Source organism: Taudactylus pleione, unplaced genomic scaffold, assembly GCF_031769625.1.
Source record: "Taudactylus pleione unplaced genomic scaffold, aTauple2 ptg000893l, whole genome shotgun sequence".
In the NCBI taxonomy this organism is placed as follows: Eukaryota; Metazoa; Chordata; class Amphibia; order Anura; family Myobatrachidae; genus Taudactylus; species Taudactylus pleione.
The window spans coordinates 371,831-397,552 of NW_028285294.1; the positions used below are offsets into that span (position 1 = coordinate 371,831).

General features: G+C 46.2%; 1 protein-coding gene across 1 annotated transcript in view; it reads left to right on the forward strand.

Annotated features, from left to right (window-relative positions):
- The window catches only part of DOCK3 (dedicator of cytokinesis 3), a 394,022-nt gene that overhangs the window by 287,664 nt on the left and 80,636 nt on the right, over positions 1-25,722 (forward strand). Inside the window, exons 27-37 of the mRNA XM_088459078.1 lie at positions 5,924-6,022; positions 11,277-11,371; positions 13,024-13,099; positions 13,204-13,304; positions 20,034-20,092; positions 20,200-20,348; positions 20,743-20,828; positions 22,227-22,253; positions 23,724-23,819; positions 23,894-23,954; positions 24,056-24,149. Coding sequence (XP_088315204.1) covers positions 5,924-6,022; positions 11,277-11,371; positions 13,024-13,099; positions 13,204-13,304; positions 20,034-20,092; positions 20,200-20,348; positions 20,743-20,828; positions 22,227-22,253; positions 23,724-23,819; positions 23,894-23,954; positions 24,056-24,149 — 943 coding nt within the window. The remainder of the gene's footprint in view (positions 1-5,923; positions 6,023-11,276; positions 11,372-13,023; positions 13,100-13,203; positions 13,305-20,033; positions 20,093-20,199; positions 20,349-20,742; positions 20,829-22,226; positions 22,254-23,723; positions 23,820-23,893; positions 23,955-24,055; positions 24,150-25,722) is intronic.

The window sequence follows — 25,722 nt, forward strand, 5'->3', positions numbered from 1 at the left end:
TAGTGGCTGCAGCTCTGTAGTACAGGATAGGGAAAGGGGTTACAGTAAAGCCTATAACAGTAGTGGCTGCAGCTCTGTAGTACAGGATAGGGAAAGGGGTTACAGTAATGCCTATAACAGTAGTGGCTGCAGTTCTGTAGTACAGGATAGGGAAAGGGGTTACAGTAATGCCTATAACAGTAGTGGCTGCAGCTCTGTAGTACAGGATAGGGAAAGGGGTTACAGTAATGCCTATAACAGTAGTGGCTGCAGTTCTGTAGTACAGGATAGGGAAAGGGGTTACAGTAAAGTCTATAACAGTAGTGGCTGCAGGTCTGTAGTACAGGATAGGGAAAGGGGTTACAGTAATGCCTATAACAGTAGTGGCTGCAGTTCTGTAGTACAGGATATAGGGAAAGGGGTTACAGTAAAGCCTATAACAGTAGTGGCTGCAGCTCTGTAGTACAGGATAGGGAAAGGGGTTACAGTAAAGCCTATAACAGTAGTGGCTGCAGATCTGTAGTACAGGATAGGGAAAGGGGTTACAGTAATGCCTATAACAGTAGTGGCTGCAGGTCTGTAGTACAGGATATAGGGAAAGGGGTTACAGTAAAGCCTATAACAGTAGTGGCTGCAGCTCTGTAGTACAGTATAGGGAAAGGGGTTACAGTAATGCCTATAACAGTAGTGGCTGCAGCTCTGTAGTAGAGGATATAGGGAAAGGGGTTACAGTAAAGCCTATAACAGTAGTGGCTGCAGTTCTGTAGTACAGGATATAGGGAAAGGGGTTACAGTAATGCCTATAACAGTAGTGGCTGCAGTTCTGTAGTACAGGATATAGGGAAAGGGGTTACAGTAATGCCTATAACAGTAGCGGCTGCAGCTCTGTAGTACAGGATATAGGGAAAGGGGTTACAGTAAAGCCTATAACAGTAGTGGCTGCAGTTCTGTAGTACAGGATATAGGGAAAGGGGTTACAGTAATGCCTATAACAGTAGTGGCTGCAGATCTGTAGTACAGGATAGGGAAAGGGGTTACAGTAATGCCTATAACAGTAGTGGCTGCAGATCTGTAGTACAGGATATAGGGAAAGGGGTTACAGTAATGCCTATAACAGTAGTGGCTGCAGATCTGTAGTACAGGATAGGGAAAGGGGTTACAGTAAAGCCTATAACAGTAGTGGCTGCAGCTCTGTAGTACAGGATAGGGAAAGGGGTTACAGTAATGCCTATAACAGTAGTGGCTGCAGCTCTGTAGTACAGGATATAGGGAAAGGGGTTACAATAAAGCCTATAACAGTAGTGGCTGCAGCTCTGTAGTACAGGATAGGGAAAGGGGTTACAGTAATGCCTATAACAGTAGCGGCTGCAGGTCTGTAGTACGGGATAGGGAAAGGGGTTACAGTAATGCCTATAACAGTAGTGGCTGCAGCTCTGTAGTACAGGATAGGGAAAGGGGTTACAGTAATGCCTATAACAGTAGTGGCTGCAGTTCTGTAGTACAGGATAGGGAAAGGGGTTACAGTAAAGTCTATAACAGTAGTGGCTGCAGGTCTGTAGTACAGGATAGGGAAAGGGGTTACAGTAATGCCTATAACAGTAGTGGCTGCAGTTCTGTAGTACAGGATATAGGTAAAGGGGTTACAGTAAAGCCTATAACAGTAGTGGCTGCAGGTCTGTAGTACAGGATAGGGAAAGGGGTTACAGTAAAGCCTATAACAGTAGTGGCTGCAGTTCTGTAGTACAGGATATAGGGAAAGGGGTTACAGTAAAGCCTATAACAGTAGTGGCTGCAGCTCTGTAGTACAGGATAGGAAAAGGGGTTACAGTAAAGCCTATAACAGTAGTGGCTGCAGCTCTGTAGTACAGGATAGGGAAAGGGGTTACAGTAATGCCTATAACAGTAGAGGCTGCAGCTCTGTAGTACAGGATATAGGGAAAGGGGTTACAGTTAAGCCTATAACAGTAGTGGCTGCAGCTCTGTAGTACAGGATAGGGAAAGGGGTTACAGTAATGCCTATAACAGTAGCGGCTGCAGGTCTGTAGTACAGGATATAGGGAAAGGGGTTACAGTAATGCCTATAACAGTAGCGGCTGCAGCTCTGTAGTACAGGATAGGGAAAGGGGTTACAGTAATGCCTATAACAGTAGCGGCTGCAGCTCTGTAGTACAGGATATAGGGAAAGGGGTTACAGTAAAGCCTATAACAGTAGTGGCTGCAGCTCTGTAGTACAGGATATAGGGAAAGGGGTTACAGTAATGCCTATAACAGTAGTGGCTGCAGCTCTGTAGTACAGGATATAGGGAAAGGGGTTACAGTAATGCCTATAACAGTAGTGGCTGCAGCTCTGTAGTACAGGATATAGGGAAAGGGGTTACAATAAAGCCTATAACAGTAGTGGCTGCAGCTCTGTAGTACAGGATAGGGAAAGGGGTTACAGTAATGCCTATAACAGTAGTGGCTGCAGGTCTGTAGTACAGGATAGGGAAAGGGGTTACAGTAATGCCTATAACAGTAGCGGCTGCAGGTCTGTAGTACAGGATAGGGAAAGGGGTTACAGTAAAGCCTATAACAGTAGTGGCTGCAGTTCTGTAGTACAGGATAGGGAAAGGGGTTACAGTAAAGCCTATAACAGTAGTGGCTGCAGGTCTGTAGTACAGGATAGGGAAAGGGGTTACAGTAAAGCCTATAACAGTAGTGGCTGCAGCTCTGTAGTACAGGATAGGGAAAGGGGTTACAGTAAAGCCTATAACAGTAGTGGCTGCAGCTCTGTAGTACAGGATATAGGGAAAGGGGTTACAATAAAGCCTATAACAGTAGCGGCTGCAGCTCTGTAGTACAGGATAGGGAAAGGGGTTACAGTAAAGCCTATAACAGTAGTGGCTGCAGCTCTGTAGTACAGGATAGGGAAAGGGGTTACAGTAATGCCTATAACAGTAGTGGCTGCAGATCTGTAGTACAGGATAGGGAAAGGGGTTACAGTAAAGCCTATAACAGTAGCGGCTGCAGGTCTGTAGTACAGGATAGGGAAAGGGGTTACAGTAAAGCCTATAACAGTAGTGGCTGCAGTTCTGTAGTACAGGATAGGGAAAGGGGTTACAGTAATGCCTATAACAGTAGTGGCTGCAGTTCTGTAGTACAGGATATAGGGAAAGGGGTTACAGTAAAGCCTATAACAGTAGCGGCTGCAGCTCTGTAGTACAGGATATAGGGAAAGGGGTTACAGTAATGCCTATAACAGTAGTGGCTGCAGGTCTGTAGTACAGGATAGGGAAAGGGGTTACAGTAATGCCTATAACAGTAGCAGCTGCAGGTCTGTAGTACAGGATATAGGGAAAGGGGTTACAGTAATGCCTATAACAGTAGTGGCTGCAGGTCTGTAGTACAGGATAGGGAAAGGGGTTACAGTAATGCCTATAACAGTAGTGGCTGCAGGTCTGTAGTACAGTATAGGGAAAGGGGTTACAGTAAAGCCTATAACAGTAGTGGCTGCAGATCTGTAGTACAGGATAGGGAAAGGGGTTACAGTAATGCCTATAACAGTAGTGGCTGCAGTTCTGTAGTACAGGATAGGGAAAGGGGTTACAGTAATGCCTATAACAGTAGTGGCTGCAGGTCTGTAGTACAGGATAGGGAAAGGGGTTACAGTAATGCCTATAACAGTAGTGGCTGCAGTTCTGTAGTACAGTATAGGGAAAGGGGTTACAGTAAAGCCTATAACAGTAGTGGCTGCAGTTCTGTAGTACAGGATAGGGAAAGGGGTTACAGTAATGCCTATAACAGTAGTGGCTGCAGGTCTGTAGTACAGGATAGGGAAAGGGGTTACAGTAATGCCTATAACAGTAGTGGCTGCAGGTCTGTAGTACAGGATAGGGAAAGGGGTTACAGTAATGCCTATAACAGTAGTGGCTGCAGATCTGTAGTACAGGATATAGGGAAAGGGGTTACAGTAAAGCCTATAACAGTAGTGGCTGCAGCTCTGTAGTACAGTATAGGGAAAGGGGTTACAGTAAAGTCTATAACAGTAGTGGCTGCAGATCTGTAGTACAGGATAGGGAAAGGGGTTACAGTAATGCCTATAACAGTAGTGGCTGCAGGTCTGTAGTACAGGATATAGGGAAAGGGGTTACAGTAAAGCCTATAACAGTAGTGGCTGCAGCTCTGTAGTACAGTATAGGGAAAGGGGTTACAGTAATGCCTATAACAGTAGTGGCTGCAGCTCTGTAGTAGAGGATAGGGAAAGGGGTTACAGTAAAGCCTATAACAGTAGTGGCTGCAGTTCTGTAGTACAGGATATAGGGAAAGGGGTTACAGTAATGCCTATAACAGTAGCGGCTGCAGTTCTGTAGTACAGGATAGGGAAAGGGGTTACAGTAATGCCTATAACAGTAGTGGCTGCAGCTCTGTAGTACAGGATAGGGAAAGGGGTTACAGTAAAGCCTATAACAGTAGTGGCTGCAGCTCTGTAGTACAGGATAGGGAAAGGGGTTACAGTAATGCCTATAACAGTAGTGGCTGCAGGTCTGTAGTACAGGATAGGGAAAGGGGTTACAGTAATGCCTATAACAGTAGTGGCTGCAGGTCTGTAGTACAGGATATAGGGAAAGGGGTTACAGTAAAGCATATAACAGTAGTGGCTGCAGGTCTGTAGTACAGGATAGGGAAAGGGGTTACAGTAAAGCCTATAACAGTAGTGGCTGCAGTTCTGTAGTACAGGATAGGGAAAGTGGTTACAGTAATGCCTATAACAGTAGTGGCTGCACCTCTGTAGTACAGGATAGGGAAAGGGGTTACAGTAAAGCCTATAACAGTAGTGGCTGCAGCTCTGTAGTACAGGATAGGGAAAGGGGTTACAGTAAAGCCTATAACAGTAGTGGCTGCAGCTCTGTAGTACAGGATATAGGGAAAGGGGTTACAGTAAAGCCTATAACAGTAGTGGCTGCAGGTCTGTAGTACAGGATAGGGAAAGGGGTTACAGTAATGCCTATAACAGTAGTGGCTGCAGTTCTGTAGTACAGGATAGGGAAAGGGGTTACAGTAAAGCCTATAACAGTAGCGGCTGCAGGTCTGTAGTACAGGATAGGGAAAGGGGTTACAGTAAAGCCTATAACAGTAGTGGCTGCAGGTCTGTAGTACTGGATAGGGAAAGGGGTTACAGTAATGCCTATAACAGTAGCGGCTGCAGATCTGTAGTACAGGATAGGGAAAGGGGTTACAGTAATGCCTATAACAGTAGTGGCTGCAGGTCTGTAGTACAGGATAGGGAAAGGGGTTACAGTAATGCCTATAACAGTAGTGGCTGCAGGTCTGTAGTACAGGATAGGGAAAGGGGTTACAGTAATGCCTATAACAGTAGTGGCTGCAGTTCTGTAGTACAGGATAGGGAAAGGGGTTACAGTAAAGCCTATAACAGTAGTGGCTGCAGCTCTGTAGTACAGGATAGGGAAAGGGTTTATTTTATAAAGAAAATTAAACAAATGATTAACATGGATTAAATGTGACTTAAAAAGAAATCTGTCCTTAAAAGTTGTAGAGTATAAATATGTATACCTTGGACATTGGTGCAGTAACAACAAAACAAACTCATCCTTATAGAATTGTCTTATAATGTCCAAATCAATACGGGACCTAAAATGACCCTGGATCATTATAATGACAATTGATAGCGTTTTGTAATAATGACTTGTATTCTGCCTCTTCATCCAAGCGTCCAAAACCAAGGGAACCAAACATAAATATAGATATCGCTCTCTCACTATTCCTATAGACAATCTTATATGTAAAAACACTTTGGAGCATTTTGAATTATTTTATATAATAACCCCTAGGACTGAGATAACGGGGGGTCTCTCTTATGTCTCATCTCATATACAGTGTCCTTTATTACTTTCTCCTGACCCTCCCCTATAATATACTGACTGTACTGACTCTTCCCCCCCACCAGGGGGAGTATGTTTCCTGCCTCCTTTCACTGCTGCGTTTGATGTCAGATACTCATTACCAGCACCTACTGCACAACTTCCAGAGCAAGGAGGAGCTCAAGGTGAGCGGATGGCAATGCGGGTGCATCGAGGTCCCCACTATACACTCTCATGTGCAGGGAGGGGGGTAGTAGTTGGCACAGCACTGTGGGCCTTATACCGAGGAGTATGTTATTGGCATTGCAGCTGCGTCTTTGTAACCAGCTACTGTGCCAGAATATGCAAATGTTGCAGCCGTCTGGCGATTTGTTGAGACGCCCGCCTGCAGCTTTGAAAATCCAAGCGTCTGCGTGAAATGTTGCAGTACACAGATGCAGCATCGGAGTACAGAGACACAGCATCGGTCATACACAGACACAGTATCGGAGTACACAGGCGCAGCATCGGTCATACACAGACACAGCATCGGTCATACACAGACACAGCATCGGAGTACACAGGTGCAGCATCGGAGAACACAGATACAACATCGGTCATACACAGACGCAGCATTGGAGTACACAGGCGCAGCATCGGTGTACACAGACACAGCATCGGTCATACACAGACACAGTATCGGTCATACACAGACACAGCATCGGAGTACACAGGCGCAGCATCGGAGTACACAGACACAGCATCGGTCATACACAGACTCAGCATCGGTCATACACAGACACAGCATTGGAGTACACAGGCACAGCATCGGTCATACACAGACGCAGCATCGGTCACACACAGACGCAGCATCGGTCATACACAGATGCAGCATCGGTCATACACAGGTGCAGCATCGGTCATACACAGGCGCAGCAACGTAGTACACAGACACAGCATCAAAGTACACAGACACAGCATCGGTCATACCACGTCGCAGCATCGGAGTACACAGGCGCAGGATCGGAGTACACAGGTGCAGCATCGGAGTACACAGACACAACATCAGAGTACACAGACACAGCATCGGTCATACACAGACGCAGCATCGGTCATACACAGAAGCAGCATCGGTCATACACAGACGCAGCATCGTATTTACACAGGCGCAGCATCGGCGTACACAGGCGCAGCATCGGAGTACACAGGTGCAGCATCGGAGTACACAGGTGCAGCATCGGAGTACACAGGTGCAGCATCAGAGTACACAGAGGCAGCATCGGTCATACACAGGCGCAGCATCGGTCATACACAGGCGCAGCATCGGAGTACACAGACGCAGCATCGGAGTACACAGACACAGCATCGGAGTACACAGACACAGCATCGGAGTACACAGGTATATAAGTGCAACATCGGAGTACACAGACACAGCATCGGTCATACACAGGTGCAGTATCGGAGTACACAGACACAGCATCAGAGTACACAGACACAGCATCGGTCATACACATGTGCAGCATCGGAGTACACAGGTGCAGCATCAGAGTACACAGAGGCAGCATCGGTGTACACAGACACAGCATCGGTCATACACAGACACAGTATCGGTCATACACAGACACAGCATCGGAGTACACAGACGCAGCATCGGTCATACACAGACTCAGCATCGGTCATACACAGACACAGCATTGGAGTACATAGGCACAGCATCGGTCTTACACAGACGCAGCATCGGTCATACACAGACGCAGCATCGGTCATACACAGATGCAGCATCGGTCATACACAGGTGCAGCATCGGTCATACACAGGCGCAGCATCGGAGTACACAGACGCAGCATCAAAGTACACAGACACAGCATCGGTCATACACAGTCGCAGCATCGGAAGTACACAGGCGCAGCATTGGAGTACACAGACACAGCATCAGAGTACACAGACACAGCATCGGTCATACACAGACGCAGCATCGGTCATACACAGACGCAGCATCGGTCATACACAGATGCAGCATCGGTCATACACAGACGCAGCATCGTATTTACACAGGCGCAGCATCGGAGTACACAGACGCAGCATCGGAGTACACAGGTGCAGCATCGGAGTACACAGGTGCAGCATTGGAGTACACAGGTGCAGCATCAGAGTACACAGAGGCAGCATCGGTCATACACAGAGGCAGCATCGGTCATACACAGGCGCAGCATCGGAGTACACAGGCGCAGCATCGGAGTACACAGACGCAGCATCGGAGTACACAGACACAGCATCGGAGTACACAGGTATATAAGCGCAACATCGGAGTACACAGACACAGCATCGGTCATACACAGGTGCAGTATCGGAGTACACAGACACAGCATCAGAGTACACAGACACAGCATCAGTCATACACATGTGCAGCATCGGAGTACACAGGTGCAGCATCAGAGTACACAGAGGCAGCATCGGTCATACACAGACGCAGCATCAGAGTACACAGGCGCAGCATCAGTCATACACAGACGCAGCATCGGTCGTACTTTGTCGACAAAGCGTACTTCTGTATGTTATGCGTCTTGCTGGGAGTCCCGCAGTACAGGGACATTCTATACTGCTCCTGGGCATACAGCCTGGTTACTATATTCCCTGTAGCGGTTCCTCAGCACTTACCTGCCTCTGTCGGGATCTTCATCCTGTCGGGCATCCGCTGTCGGGATAAACAGCCGCCATTTCCTTCCCATTTCCGTTACATGTTCTAGATGAAAATATTGCAGAATAAGAACAATATCTGCGCAGATGTTTCTCAGACTCTGCGTCCACGCCCAGTGTTCCTGGTATCTGTAAGTCTGGACTATGGGGCTGATTCATTACCGATCGCAACTACGATTATACACGCAATTGGCCAATTGTTGTGTTCTGCGCATACGTATGCATTGCAGTGCATGAAGACTCCACTGCGATCGGGACGGCGATCACAGTGACTACGCAGAATCATAGCAAAGTAATTGACAGGATGTGCTGTTTGGGGATGGTGACGGGGTGGCTGGCGAAACACAGGCGTGACTGTGTGTTTGAACGGAGTTGCAGGGCGTGCATAAATTAGCCACTGCAATGCCGTACACAGCCTGAGAACTCACTGCGTGTGATGAGGTTAGTAATTCCTGAGTAAGGTCAGAGCCTGTGTAAGTGTGTGTGAGGATGTGATGGTACTCCATGTTACTGATGGTCTCTCAGTCTTGTGTAATCACTGTGTGTGATGAGGTTAGTAATTCCTGAGTAAGGTCAGAGCCTGTGTAAGTGTGTGTGAGGATGTGATGGTACTCCATGTTACTGATGGTCTCTCAGTCTTGTGTAATAACTGTGTGTGATGAGGTTAGTAATTCCTGAGTAAGGTCAGAGCCTGTGTAAGTGTGTGTGAGGCTGTGATGGTACTCCATGTTACTGATGGTGTCTCAGTCTTGTGTAATCACTGCGTGTGATGAGGTTAGTAATTCCTGAGTAAGGTCAGAGCCTGTGTAAGAGTGTGTGAGGCTGTGATGGTACTCCATGTTACCGATGGTTTCTCAGTCTTGTGTAATCACTGTGTGTGATGAGGTTAGTAATTCCTGAGTAAGGTCAGAGCCTGTGTAAGTTTGTGTGATGCTGTGATGGTACTCTATGTAACTGATGGTGTCTCAGTCTTGTGTAATCACTGCGTGTGATGAGGTTAGTAATTCCTGAGTAAGGTCAGAGCCTGTGTAAGTGTGTGTGAGGATGTGATGGTACTCCATGTTACTGATGGTTTCTCAGTCTTGTATAATCACTGTGTGTGATGAGGTTAGTAATTCCTGAGTAATGTCAGAGCCTGTGTAAGTGTGTGTGAGGCTGTGATGGTACTCCATGTTACTGATGGTATCTCAGTCTTGTGTAGTCACTGCGTGTGATGAGGTTAGTAATTCCTGAGTAAGGTCAGAGCCTGTGTAAGTGTGTGTGAGGCTGTGATGGTACTCCATGTTACTGATGGTGTCTCAGTCTTGTGTAATCACTGCGTGTGATGAGGTTAGTAATTCCTGAGTAAGGTTAGAGTCTGTGTAAGTGTGTGTGAGGATGTGATGGTACTCCATGTTACTGATGGTATCTCAGTCTTGTGTAATCACTGTGTGTGATGAGGTTAGTAATTCCTGAGTAAGGTCAGAGCCTGTGTAAGTGTGTGTGAGGCTGTGATGGTACTCCATGTTACTGATGGTCTCTCAGTCTTGTGTAATCACTGTGTGTGATGAGGTTAGTAATTCCTGAGTAAGGTCAGAGCCTGTGTAAGTGTGTGTGAGGCTGTGATGGTACTCCATGTTACTGATGGTATCTCAGTCTTGTGTAATCACTGTGTGTGATGAGGTTAGTAATTCCTGAGTAAGGTCAGAGCCTGTGTAAGTGTGTGTGAGGCTGTGATGGTACTCCATGTTACTGATGGTCTCTCAGTCTTGTGTAATCACTGTGTGTGATGAGGTTAGTAATTCCTGAGTAAGGTCAGAGCCTGTGTAAGTGTGTGTGAGGCTGTGATGGTACTCCATGTTACTGATGGTATCTCAGTCTTGTGTAAGCACTGCGTGTGATGAGGTTAGTAATTCCTGAGTAAGGTCAGAGCCTATGTAAGTGTGTGTGAGGCTGTGATGGTACTCCATGTTACTGATGGTGTCTCAGTCTTGTGTAATCACTGCTTGTGATGAGGTTAGTAATTCCTGAGTAAGGTCAGAGCCTGTGTAAGTGTGTGTGAGGATGTGATGGTACTCCATGTTACTGATGGTCTCTCAGTCTTGTGTAATCACTGTGTGTGATGAGGTTAGTAATTCCTGAGTAAGGTCAGAGCCTGTGTAAGTGTGTGTGAGGCTGTGATGGTATTCCATGTTACTGATGGTATCTCAGTCTTGTGTAATCACTGTGTGTGATGAGGTTAGTAATTCCTGAGTAAGGTCAGAGCCTGTGTAAGTGTGTGTGAGGCTGTGATGGTACTCCATGTTACTGATGGTCTCTCAGTCTTGTGTAATCACTGTGTGTGATGAGGTTAGTAATTCCTGAGTTAGGTCAGAGCCTGTGTAAGTGTGTGTGAGGATGTGATGGTACTCCATGTTACTGATGGTGTCTCAGTCTTGTGTAATCACTGCGTGTGATGAGGTTAGTAATTCCTGAGTAAGGTCAGAGCCTGTGTAAGTGTGTGTGAGGCTGTGATGGTACTCCATGTTACTGATGGTGTCTCAGTCTTGTGTAATCACTGCGTGTGATGAGGTTAGTAATTCCTGAGTAAGGTCAGAGCTTGTGTAAGTGTGTGTGAGGCTGCGATGGTACTCCATTGCTAAGTATTACGGATGTGTGTAAGGTAAGGTGGGCGTCCCTATGTTAGGCTGTGACAGCATAGCGATTGCACTCATTAGCATATGATCGCAGTGGGACTACGCGCGTTCCTTACTAACTCAGGCCCTATGTATGTTCTTTATTCAGGAGTTTCTGCTGAAGATTTTTTGTGTCTTCCGGAACCTGCAGAAGTTGAGCGTCTTCCCTCCAGACTGGACGGTGATGAGACTGCTGGCCAGCAAGTAAGACCACTACAGCCATGTACAGACAGACCGCTACAACCGTGTACAGACAGACCGCTGCAGCCGTGTACAGACAGACCGCTGCAGCCGTGTACAGACAGACCTCTGCAGCCGTGTACAGACAGACCACTACAGCCATGTACAGACAGACCACTGCAGCCGTGTACAGACAGACCACTGCAGCCGTGTACAGACAGACCACTGCAGCCGTGCACAGACAGACCACTGCAGCCATGTACAGACAGACCACTGCAGCCGTGTACAGACAGACCACTACAGCCGTGTACAGACAGACCACTACAGCCGAGTACAGACAGACCACTACAGCCGAGTACAGACAGACCACTACAGCCGTGCACAGACAGACCACTACAGCCGTGCACAGACAGACCACTATAGCCGTGTACAGACAGACCGCTGCAGCCGTGTACAGACAGACCGCTGCATCCGTGTACAGACAGACCACTGCATCCGTGTACAGAGAGACCACTCCAGCCGTGTACAGACAGACCACTACAGCCGTGCACAGACAGACCACTACAGCCGTGCACAGACAGACCACTACAGCCGTGTACAGACAGACCACTACAGCCGTGCACAGACAGACCACTGACGCCGAGTACAGACAGACCACTACAGCTGTGTACAGACAGACCACTTAAGCTATATAGCACAGACAGACCGCTGCAGCCGTGTACAGACAGACCACTGCAGCCGTGTACAGACAGACCACTACAGCCGTGTACAGACAGACCACTACAGCCGAGTACAGACAGACCACTACAGCCGAGTACAGACAGACCACTACAGCCGAGTACAGACAGACCACTACAGCCGTGTACAGACGGACCACTACAGCCGTGCACAGACAGACCACTGCAGCCGTGCACAGACAGACCACTACAGCCATGTACAGACAGACCGCTGCAGCCGTGTACAGACAGACCGCTGCATCTGTGTACAGACAGACCACTGCAGCCGTGTACAGAGAGACCACTACAGCCGTGTACAGAGAGACCACTACAGCCGTGTACAGAGAGACCACTGCAGCCGTGTACAGACAGACCACTGCAGCCGTGTACAGACAGACCACTGCAGCCGTGTACAGACAGACCACTGCAGCCGTGTACAGTCAGACCACTACAGCCGTGTACAGTCAGACCACTACATCCGTGTAGTCAGAACACTACAGCCGTGTACAGTCAGACCACTTCAACCGTGTACAGAGAGACCACTACAGCCATGTACAGACAGACCGCTACAGCCCTGTACAGACAGACCGCTACAGCCGTGTACAGACAGACCACTACAGCCGTGTCCAGACAGACCACTACAGCCGTGTACAGACAGACTACCGTAGCCGTGTACGGACAGACCACTGCAGCCGTGTACAGACAGACCACTGCAGCCGTGTACAGACAGACCACTGCAGCCTTGTACAGACAGACCACTACAGCCTTGTACAGACAGACCACTACAGCCGTGTAATGTCAGACCACTACAGCCGTGTTTGTGAATGATTATAATGGAAACTAGTGACCTCATCAGTGACATCACACTTACGTTATGTTCCCAGATAACGTTGGTCCAGCCCACGGAACGGCCTCCTCCTTTCTGTATCTGCGTATATTTAACCCTTTATCTTTTCCCAGCATCATAGTGACGACTGTCCAGTACGTGTCTCCGGCGGTGCACAAGAACTTCTGTGAAGGGGACTTCGACTTTAAGGTAATTACCTTTATTATTGCAGTAACTTGGGCCGCTATCTGCGTTTATTGGGGGATGCGCCCCGGTTCCATGCACCCCGTCACAGTCTGTTATTTGTCTTCCAGGTGTGGAACTCGTATTTCAGCCTGGCCGTTCTCTTCATTAATCAGCCCAGCCTACAGCTGGAGAACTTTGCTGCAGGCAAGAGGAGGCGGATCCTGGACAAGTAAGTGCCCCCTCCCTAATACTGAGCACTGAGTCTGTAGTACTGTGCATTGAGTCTGTAATACTGAGCATTGAGTCTGTAGTACTGAGCAATGAGTCTGTAGTACTGAGCAATGAGTATGTAATACTGAGCAATGAGTCTGTAGTACTGAGCAATGAGTCTGTAGTACTGAGCAATGAGTCTGTAGTACTGAGCATTGATTCTGTAGTACTGAGCATTGAGTCTGTAGTACTGAGTATTGAGCCTGTACTACTATGCAATGAGTCTAGTACTGAGCAATGAGTCTGTAGTACTGAGAATTGAGTCTGTAGTACTGAGCATTTAGTCTGTAGTACTGAGCAATGAGTCTAGTACTGAGCATTGAGTCTAGTACTGAGCATTGAGTCTGTAGTACTGAGCAATGAGTCTGTAGTACTGAGAATTTAGGGCCTGATTCAGAGCCGTTCGCTATTTGTGGTCGCTCGTTTAAAAACAAGGGGTGGCTATTCAAATGATCCGTACGCACATTGCAGTCTGTTCACACCTCTAAGTCTGAACGAGCGAGCAAAACATACGCTCGTTTATTTGTTAAAAACGCCCCCTGGCCGCTCGCATCCTACGTCATGTCCGCTATTTATTAGATTAATCGAGTACATCGACCAGCGTATGAACTGCTCGCTATTCTTGTGGTTGGTGTTTGCTACCACAAATTTGCGAGCAGTTCTGGCTATAAAATAACCCAGTGACGTGGTCAATGACGCTGCTGTTTTAAATATGCACACCCATAAAACGCCCGTTTTGACCTTTAAGCACGCCTGCGTTCGGATCTCCACTCCCCATTTTCAAGCACCTTCCCCTGTTACCACCCACATACGCCTCATTCTGTCACTCAAAATAGCAGGCCCTCGCTATATTGCGTACCAACGATTTTCGGCCGCACTGACTGGTTCGCGCATGCGTACTAAAAACCGTACGCATGCGCAGATGTGCAAACATCGCTCGGAACGAGCGTACTGCCGCTAACGAGCGGCTCTGAATGAGGGCCTTAGTCTGTAGTACTGAGCAATGAGTCTGTAGTACTGAGTATTGAGTCTGTAGTACTGAGTATTGAGTCTGTAGTACTGAGCAATGAGTCTAGTACTGAGCATTGAGTCTGTAGTACTGAGAATTGAGTCTGTAGTACTGAGCATTTAGTCTGTAGTACTGAGCAATGAGTCTGTAGTACTGAGCAATGAGTCTAGTACTGAGCATTGAGTCTGTAGTACTGAGCAATGAGTCTGTAGTACTGAGAATTTAGTCTGTAGTACTGAGCAATGAGTCTGTAGTACTGAGCATTGAGTCTGTAGTACTGAGTATTGAGTCTGTAGTACTGAGCAATGAGTCTGTAGTACTGAGCATTGAGTCTGTAGTACTGAGTATTGAGTCTGTAGTACTGAGCAATGAGTCTGTAGTACTGAGCAATGAGTCTGTAGTACTGAGCATTGAGTCTGTAGTACTGAGCAATGAGTCTGTAGTACTGAGAATTTAGTCTGTAGTACTGAGCAATGAGTCTGTAGTACTGAGCATTGAGTCTGTAGTACTGAGTATTGAGTCTGTAGTACTGAGCAATGAGTCTAGTACTGAGCATTGAGTCTGTAGTACTGAGTATTGAGTCTGTAGTACTGAGCAATGAGTCTAGTACTAAGCATTGAGTCTGTAGTACTGAGAATTGAGTCTGTAGTACTGAGCATTTAGTCTGTAGTACTGAGCAATGAGTCTGTAGTACTGAGCAATGAGTCTAGTACTGAGCATTGAGTCTGTAGTACCGAGCAATGAGTCTGTAGTACTGAGAATTTAGTCTGTAGTACTGAGCAATGAGTCTGTAGTACTGAGCATTGAGTCTGTAGTACTGAGTATTGAGTCTGTAGTACTGAGCAATGAGTCTGTAGTACTGAGCAATGAGTCTGTAGTACTGAGCAATGAGTCTGTAGTACTGAGCATTGAGTCTGTAGTACTGAGCAATGAGTCTGTAGTACTGAGAATTTAGTCTGTAGTACTGAGCAATGAGTCTGTAGTACTGAGCATTGAGTCTGTAGTACTGAGCAATGAGTCTAGTACTGAGCATTGAGTCTGTAGTACTGAGTATTGAGTCTGTAGTACTGAGCAATGAGTCTAGTACTGAGCATTGAGTCTGTAGTACTGAGCATTGACTCTGTAGTACTGAGCAATGAGTCTAGTACTGAGCAATGAGTCAAGTACTGAGCACTGAGTCTGTAGTACTGAGCATTTAGTCTGTAGTACTGAGCATTGAGTCTGTAGTACTGAGCATTTAGTCTGTAGTACTGAGCAATGAGTCTAGTAGTGAGCAATGAGTCTGTAGTACTGAGTATTGAGTCTGTAGTACTGAGCAATGAGTCTGTAGTACTGACCATTTAGTCTGTAGTACTGACCATTTAGTCTGTAGTACTCAGCAATGAGTCTGTAGTACTACTGAGCAATGAGTCTGTAGTACTGAGTACTGAGTCTGTAGTACTGAGCAATGAGTCTGTAGTACTGAGTCTGTAGTACTGAGCAATGAGTCTGTAGTACTGAGTCTGTAGTACTGAGCAATGAGTCTGTAGTACTGAGTACTGAGTCTGTAGTACTGAGCAATGAGTCTGTAGTACTGAGTCTGTAGTACTGAGCAATGAGTCTGTAGTTCTGAGTACTGAGTCTGTAGTACTGAGCAATGAGTCTGTAGTACTGAGCACTAAGTCTGTAGTACTGAGCAATGAGTCTGTAGTACTGAGCACTGAGTCTGTAGTACTGAGCAATGAGTCTGTAGTACTGAGCAATGAGTATGTAGTACTGAGTCTGTAGTACTGAGCAATGAGTCTGTAGTACTGAGTCTGTAGTACTGAGCAATGAGTCTGTAGTACTGAGTCTGTAGTACTGAGCAATGAGTCTGTAGTACTGAGTACTGAGTCTGTAGTACTGAGCAATGAGTCTGTAGTACTGAGCAATGAGTATGTAGTACTGAGTCTGTAGTACTGAGTCTGTAGTACTGAGCAATGAGTCTGTAGTACTGAGTACTGAGTCTGTAGTACTGAGCAATGAGTATGTAGTACTGAGTCTGTAGTACTGAGCAATGAGTCTGTAGTACTGAGCAATGAGTCTGTAGTTCTGAGTACTGAGTCTGTAGTACTGAGCAATGAGTCTGTAGTACTGAGCACTAAGTCTGTAGTACTGAGCACTGAGTCTGTAGTACTGAGCAATGAGTATGTAGTACTGAGTCTGTAGTACTGAGCAATGAGTCTGTAGTACTGAGTCTGTAGTACTGAGCAATGAGTCTGTAGTTCTGAGTACTGAGTCTGTAGTACTGAGCAATGAGTCTGTAGTACTGAGCACTGAGTCTGTAGTACTGAGCAATGAGTCTGTAGTACTGAGTACTGAGTCTGTAGTACTGAGCAATGAGTCTGTAGTACTGAGCAATGAGTCTGTAGTTCTGAGTACTGAGTCTGTAGTACTGAGCAATGAGTCTGTAGTACTGAGCACTGAGTCTGTAGTACTGAGCAATGAGTATGTTGTACTGAGCACTGAGTCTGTAGTACTGAGCAATGAGTCTAGTAGTGAGCAATGAGTCTGTAGTAGTGAGCATTGAGTCTGTAGTACTGAGCATTGAGTCTGTAGTACTGAGTATTGAGTCTGTAGAACTGAGCAATGAGTCTGTAGTACTGAGCATTGAGTCTGTAGTACTGAGCAATGAGTCTGTAGTACAGAGCAATGAGTCTGTAGTACGGAGCAATGAGTCTGTAGTACTGAGCATTGAGTCTAGTACTGAGCAATGTTTCTGTAGTACTGAGCAATGTTTCTGTAGTACTGAGCATTGAGTCTGTAGTACTGAGTAATGAGTCTAGTACTGAGCATTGAGTCTGTAGTACTGAGCATTGAGTCTGTAGTACTGAGCATTTAGTCTGTAGTACTGAGCAATGAGTCTAGTAGTGAGCAATGAGTCTGTAGTACTGAGCATTGAGTCTGTAGTACTGAGCATTTAGTCTGTAGTACTGAGCAATGATTCTAGTAGTGAGCAATGAGTCTGTAGTAATGAGTATTGAGTCTAGTACTGAGCAATGTTTCTGTAGTACTGAGCAATGAGTCTGTATTATTGAGCATTGAGTCTGTAGTACTGAGCAATGAGTCTGTAGTACTGAACAATGAGTCTGTAGTACTGAACAATGAGTCTGTAGTACTGAGCATTGAGTCTGTAGTACTGAGCAATGAGTCTAGTTGTACTGAGCAGTGAGTCTGTAGTACTGAGCATTTAGTCTGTAGTACTGAGCAATGAGTCTAGTAGTGAGCAATGAGTCTGTAGTAATGAGCATTGAGTCTGTAGTACTGAGCATTTAGTCTGTAGTACTGAGCATTTAGTCTGTAGTACTGAGCAATGAGTCTAGTACTGAGCAATGAGTCTGTAGTACTGAGCAATGAGTCTGTAGTACTGAGCATTGAGTCTGTAGTACTGAGCAATGAGTCTAGTAGTACTGAGCATTGAGTCTGTAGTACTGAGCATTTAGTCTGTAGTACTGAGCAATGAGTCTAGTAGTGAGCAATGAGTCTGTAGTAATGAGCATTGAGTCTGTAGTACTGAGCATTGAGTCTGTAGTACTGAGCATTTAGTCTGTAGTACTGAGCAATGAGTCTAGTAGTGAGCATTGAGTCTGTAGTAGTGATCATTGAGTCTGTAGTAGTGAGCTATGAGTCTGTAGTACTGAGCATTGAGTCTGTAGTACTGAGCATTGAGTCTGTAATACTGAGCAATGAGTCTGTAGTACTGAGCATTGAGTCTGTAGTACTGAGCATTGAGTCTGTAGTACTGAGCAGTGAGTCTGTAGTACTGAGCAATGAGTCTAGTACTGAGCATTGAGTCTGTAGTACTGAGCAATGAGTCTGTAGTACTGAGCATTGAGTCTGTAGTACTGAGCAATGTTTCTGTAGTACTGAGCAATGTTTCTGTAGTACTGAGCATTGAGTCTGTAGTACTGAGCAATGAGTCTAGTACTGAGCAATGAGTCTGTAGTACTGAGCATTGAGTCTAGTACTGAGCATTGAGTCTGTAGTACTGAGCAATGAGTCTAGTAGTGAGCAATGAGTCTGTAGTACTGAGCATTGAGTCTGTAGTACTGAGCAATGAGTCTAGTAGTACTGAGCATTGAGTCTGTAGTACTGAGCATTTAGTCTGTAGTACTGAGCAATGAGTGTAGTAGTGAGCAATGAGTCTGTAGTAATGAGCATTGAGTCTGTAGTACTGAGCATTGAGTCTGTAGTACTGAGCATTTAGTCTGTAGTAGTGAGCAATGAGTCTGTAGTAATGAGCAATGAGTCTAGTAGTACTGAGCAATGAGTCTGTAGTAATGAGCATTGAGTCTGTAGTACTGAGCATTGAGTCTGTAGTACTGAGCATTTAGTCTGTAGTACTGAGCAATGAGTCTGTAGTACTGTGCATTGAGTATGTAGTACTGAGCATTGAGTCTGTAGTAGTGAGCTATGAGTCTGTAGTACTGAGTATTGAGTCTGTAGTAGTGAGCATTGAGTCTGTAGTAGTGAGCATTGAGTCTGTAGTACTGAGCAATGAGTCTGTAGTACTGAGCATTGAGTCTGTAGTACTGAGCAATGAGTCTAGTAGTGAGCAATGAGTCTGTAGTACTGAGCATTGAGTCTGTAATACTGAGCATTTAGTCTGTAGTGCTGAGCAATGAGTCTAGTAGTGAGCAATGAGTCTGTAGTAATGAGTATTGAGTCTGTAGTACTGAGCAATGAGTCTGTAGTACTGAGCCTTGAGTCTGTAGTACTGAGCAATGAGTCTGTAGTACTGAGCAATGAGTCTGTAGTACTGAACAATGAGTCTAGTAGTACTGAGCATTGAGTCTGTAGTACTGAGCATTTAGTCTGTAGTACTGAGCAATGAGTCTAGTAGTACTGAGCAATGAGTCTGTAGTACTGAGCATTGAGTCTGTAGTACTGAGCATTTAGTCTGTAGTACTGAGCATTGAGTCTAGTAGTGAGCATTGAGTCTGTAGTACTGAGCATTGAGTCTGTAGTACTGAGCAATGAGTCTGTAGTACTGAGCATTGAGTCTGTAGTACTGAGCATTGAGTCTGTAGTACTGAGCATTTAGTCTGTAGTAGTGAGCATTGAGTCTAGTAGTGAGCATTGAGTCTGTAGCACTGAGCATTGAGTCTGTAGTACTGAGCATTGAGTCTGTAGTAGTGAGCTATGAGTCTGTAGTAGTGAGCTATGAGTCTTTAGTACTGAGCATTGAGTCCGTAGTAGTGAGCAATGAGTCTGTAGTAGTGAGCATTGAGTCTGTAGTACTGAGCATTGAGTCTGTAGTACTGAGCAATGAGTCTGTAGTACTGAGCACTGAGTCTGTAGTACTGAGCAATGAGTCTGTAGTACTGAGTATTGAGTCTGTAGTACTGAGCATTGAGTCTGTAGTACTGAGCTATGAGTCTGTAGTACTGAGCTATGAGTCTGTAGTACTGAGCATTGAGTCTGTAGTACTGAGCAATGAGTCTGTAGTACTGAGTCTGTAGTACTGAGCATTGAGTCTGTAGTGCTGAGCTATGAGTCTGTAGTACTGAGCAATGAGTCTGTAGTACTGAGCATTGAGTCTGTAGTGCTGAGCTATGAGTCTGTAGTACTGAGCATTGAGTCTGTAGTACTGAACAGTCATTAGAGCTGAGCAGATTGTCTTTAGTGTTGAGCAGTAAGTAACAGTTCCGTGTTTTGTAGATATGGTGACATGCGTGTCATGATGACCTACGAGCTGTTCAACATGTGGCAGAACCTGGGTAGGTGGCTATAAGCGGTATATATATATATATATATATATATATATGTCTCCAGCTGGTTCCCTTCCGTCCTCCATTCCTCATCTGATTTCCTGTGTATATTTTAGGGGAGCACAAATATCACTTTATCCCAGGCATGATCGGACCCTTCCTGGGGGTATCACTCGTCCCTCAACCTGAGGTGCGAAATATCATGATCCCCATTTTCCATGATATGATGGATTGTGAGCAGCGACGCAATGGTAACTTCAAGCAGGTGAGAGGAGAATCCGCGTCAGCGTTTGGTACATGACATGAGGAAAAGTCGCTATTGTGTGTATATTCCTAGCGGCGCTGCCCATCTGACAGAGGAACATATAAATACCATCATATGTCATAGAAAGTGTGTATTGGGCTATGTTACCTTTCCCACAAAACAGTCCAGAACAGCTCTCTTTAATCACTTCATGTGGTTGCCCAATACACAGTGCCATGTTTGTATGAAAGTCTGTCCCACAAGTTACTGCCTCACAGGTATGATCATGTATTCTACAGCAAAGCACCATGTACCTGGGTTGTATGTCTCCGTTATACTGTCTGCTCATTGTACTTATTGCGCATTTTGTGGCGCAGCGACGCCCTCTATGACCCTCGCACTTGTTCCCTTTCAGGTGGAGGCCGAACTGATTGATAAACTGGACACTCTGGTCTCAGAGGGGAAAGGAGACGAAAACTACCGAGAGCTCTTCAGCCTCCTGTGAGTCCCAGCTGTCTCCCCCAGGAGTATATGGCAGTAGCCGGGGGATGGGCAGCTAAAGGAAAGACTGTGGGCCTGATTCAGAGCCGGACGCTATTTGCGCTCGCTCGTTCAGAAAAAGGGGGTGGCTATTCAAATTAACCGTTCGCTCTTTGCGGTCTGTTGACGCCTCTATGTCTGAACGAGCGAACAAAACTTGCGGTCGTAATTTTGAAAAACATGCCCCCTGGCCACTCGCATCATACGTCATCTCCGCTATTTATTAGATTAATCGAGTACATCGAACGGCGTCTGAACTGCTCGCTATTCTTGTGGTTGATTTTTCCTACCGCAATCATGCGAGCAGTTCTGACTATAAAACAACCAAGTGACGTGGTCGCTGACGCTGCTGTATTAATTATGCACACCCTTAAAACGCCCGTTTTGACCTTTAAGCACGCCTGCGTTCGGAATTCCACTCCCCGTTTTCAAGCACCTTCCCCTATTACCACCCACATACGCCTCCTCCTGTCACTCAAAATAGCACGCACTCGCTATTTAGCGAGCACACGATTTTCGGCCGCACTGACTGGTTCGTGCATGCGTATTACAATCCGTACGCATGCGCAGATGTACGAGCGGCTCTGAATGAAGCCCTGTATACAGCTGCGCGCAATGCTCTGACGCAGTCCTATGCTTATGTACCCAGCACGACATCGCCAGCGACTGGACCCGTCATGCGGAAAGTGCATATACAGTTGCCGATGCCGGGTCGGACAGGGGGGATATACGTGTCATGATGACGCATCGTTAGCGACATTCCCCGACGGCTCCGCAGTAGGGCCGACGGGCGATGTCTCTAGCGACCCGCGGGAGCGAGCATATCATAGGTATACACTAGACGATGTACCCGATATGTCGTTCCGACCCACGGGATCGGATGACATATAGTCTATTGTGTACCCAGCTTAGGGCAACCTGCAGATCTTCTGCTGTCGTGGAATTGGTGGAGCATGCTGGGACTTACAGTTCCACAGTAGCAGGAGAACAACAGGTTACCTGGAGATGTGTCCTCACACACTATTGCTGCAGTCATGCCAAACGCCCGATGTCGATGACAATGTGATGCGACTAGGACGCACCAGGAGACTGCGCTGATTAATTTCATATGTGACACTTGTATATCTGTGTGCGAAAAAGACGCTGGGCGCAAGCAGAGTCGCACAGGACCTGGTGGCTCACTCACGCCAGACGTCTGGCGCCGCATAGCGTATTAAGGCTAGATGTACGAGGACACGTCTGTACCTTTGCTTAGAGAATAGATGGACGGTGTGATAATAGCAGGACGAGGCATTTGCGGTGTATAGTCACAGATGGTGATATATGTATATTTATGTCCCACTCTCACTGCTGCTGCAGCTCTCAGCTGTTTGGTCCATATCCGAGGTAAGAGGTTAATGTATATTCCTACAGCTTATTACTGCATGTCTGCAGTGTGTGCCCTTTATACAGATACATGCATGCATATTAATATGTTTCCCAATTGTTGGAAGTATTTAGAACCCCCAGTGTTTATTTGATCTATGATCGTCTTTCGCTGTGTCTATTTGCTCATATATACGCTCTGGCCACGTTATAAGTTACACCTATACACCTGCTTTTTAATGCAAATAGCTAATCAGCCAGTCATGTGGCAGCAACTTAAAAAAAAAAAACCTATAAACATGGTTAATAGGTTCAGTTGTTGTTCAGACTAAACACCGTAATGGAGAATAATTTCAGCTCAGTGACCGTGGAATGATTGTTAGTACCAGACAGGGTGGTTTAAGTATATCAGGAACTGCTGATCTCCTGAGACTTTCACACGTGACAGTCACTAGAGATACAGAAGACAGTGCACAAAACACATCCAGTGAGCGGCAGTTCTCTGGCTGACAAAGGCCGTGTCACTGAGAGAGGTCAGAGGAGCCTGGTCAGTGCGAGCCGGCAGGAAGGCGACAGTGACTGGAATAACCAGGTGTAACAACAGCGGTATGCAGAAGAGATCTGAACACACAACTTGTTGAACCTACAGTAGAAGTAGAAGACCTCTAAGTCTGGTTGCACTCCTGTCAGCTGGAGCTGAGCCTACAGTGGGCACAGGTCACCAAACCTGGGCATTCATAGATTGGACAATTATGGCCTGGTCTGGCGGACCTCAATAGTAGCTCAGAATTTCCTGTAAATAACAGGATTAAGTGGCTCCAGCCTGCCTTGTGTCAGGGGTTAAGTACACGTGTGCGCCCCTCTGTGGCCCCTATCCTACCCATCCTATATTGTGTACATCCAGCAGGATACCACGACATGTCACACAGCACACGCCCTCTCCAGCTGGTACCGTGTACATGACGATGAGACAGTGTACCCCAATGGCAACCACAGTCACCAGACCTCAGTACAATACAGCACCGCTGGCATGTAGGGGGGTGATTGTCCAGCTGCCAAATCTGCAGTAACTGTGTGACGCCATCATGGCACCATGGGCCAGAGTCTCTGAGGGAGGTTCTGGGGGCAAAGGAGGGTCCTACGTAGTGCTAGAAAGGTGTAGCCTAATAACATGGCCTGTTTGTGCGTGTGTGTGTGCAGGTGTAGCCCAATAACATGGCCTGTGTGTGCGCGTGTGTGTGCAGGTGTAGCCTAATAACATGGCTTGTGTGTGCGCGTGTGTGTGTCTACCTTTCTCTCTACATCTGTGGTTTATATATTTATTCGTCTCCCCATTTTCCTATTTTCCAGGGCAGAGACCCCTCTATTATGTGTCTTCTGTCTCTGGCACCTAAATGCGTTCTCTGTCCCGGTCATCTCTCCTCTCTATATTGCAGCTGTCTCATAGCCCAGCGTGTACGTAACGATGTCTCATCTCACTTGTGCCCTCAGCTTGCTGGAGAAAATAGAGCAGGAGACCTGGAGAGAGCCGGGCGCATCGTTTGTGACCTCTGTAACGCGCCTGATGGAGAGACTGCTGGACTACAGGTAAGAGACGGACGGCGACCTGCGTGCTGTATGGATGTTTATACTGTATATACATAACATATATCTCTGTGTAGGGACTGTATGAAGGGCGAAGAGACAGAAAATAAGAAGGTCGGCTGCACGGTGAATCTGATGGTGAGGCCGTTGCCGGTATAGCTGTAGCCATACGACCATAGGACGGTTTTTCTTTAGGATTCTGTGTCTTATATAAAAATCTCTGCTCTGATTTCTCACAGAATTTCTACAAATCGGAAATAAATAAGGAAGAGATGTACATCAGATACATTCATAAGCTCTGTGACCTGCACCTACAGGCGGAGAGCTATACAGGTACACACGCTTATACTGTATAATATGCAGCTACAGGCGTATACAGGTACACACGCTTATACTGTATAATATGCACCTACAGGCGGAGAGCTATACAGGTACACACGCTTATACTGTATAATATGCAGCTACAGGCGTATACAGGTACACACGCTTATACTGTATAATATGCACCTACAGGCGGAGAGCTACACAGGTACACACGCTTATACTGTATAATATGCAGCTACAGGCGGAGGCTATACAGGTACACACGCTTATACTGTATAATATTCAGCTACAGGCGTATACAGGTACACACGCTTATACTGTATAATATGCACCTACAGGCGGAGAGCTATACAGGTACACACGCTTATACTGTATAATATGCACCTACAGGCGGAGAGCTATACAGGTACACACGCTTGTACTGTATAATATGCACCTACAGGCGGAGAGCTATACAGGTACACACGCTTATACTGTGTAATATGCACCTACAGGCGGAGAGCTATACAGGTACACACACTTATACTGTATAATATGCAGCTACAGGCGGAGAGCTATACAGGTACACACACTTATACTGTATAATATACACCTACAGGCGGAGGCTATACAGGTACACACGCTTATACTGTATAATATGCAGCTACAGGCGGAGAGCTATACAGGTACACACGCTTATACTGTATAATATACACCTACAGGCGGAGGCTATACAGGTACACACGCTTATACTGTATAATATGCAGCTACAGGCAGAGAGCTATACAGGTACACACACTTATACTGTATAATATGCACCTACAGGCGGAGGCTATACAGGTACACACGCTTATACTGTATAATATGCAGCTACAGGCGGAGAGCTATACAGGTACACACGCTTATACTGTATAATATACACCTACAGGCGGAGAGCTACACAGGTACACACGCTTATACTGTATAATATGCAGCTACAGGCAGAGAGCTACACAGGTGCACACACTTATACTGTATAATATGCAGCTACAGGCGGAGGCTATACAGGTACACACGCTTATACTGTATAATATGCAGCTACAGGCGGAGAGCTATACAGGTACACACACTTATACTGTATAATATGCAGCTACAGGCGGAGAGCTATACAGGTACACACACTTATACTGTATAATATGCAGCTACAGGCGGAGAGCTATACAGGTACACACACTTATACTGTATAATATGCAGCTACAGGGGGAGAGCTATACAGGTACACCACTTATACTGTATAATATGCAGCTACAGGCGGAGAGCTATACAGGTACACACACTTATACTGTATAATATGCAGCTACAGGGGGAGAGCTATACAGGTACACACACTTATACTGTATAATATGCAGCTACAGGCAGAGAGCTATACAGGTACACACACTTATACTGTATAATATGCAGCTACAGGGGGAGAGCTATACAGGTATACACACTTATACTGTATAATATGCAGCTACAAGCGGAGAGCTATACAGGTACACACGCTTATACTGTATAATATACACCTACAGGCGGAGAGCTACACAGGTACACACGCTTATACTGTATAATATGCAGCTACAGG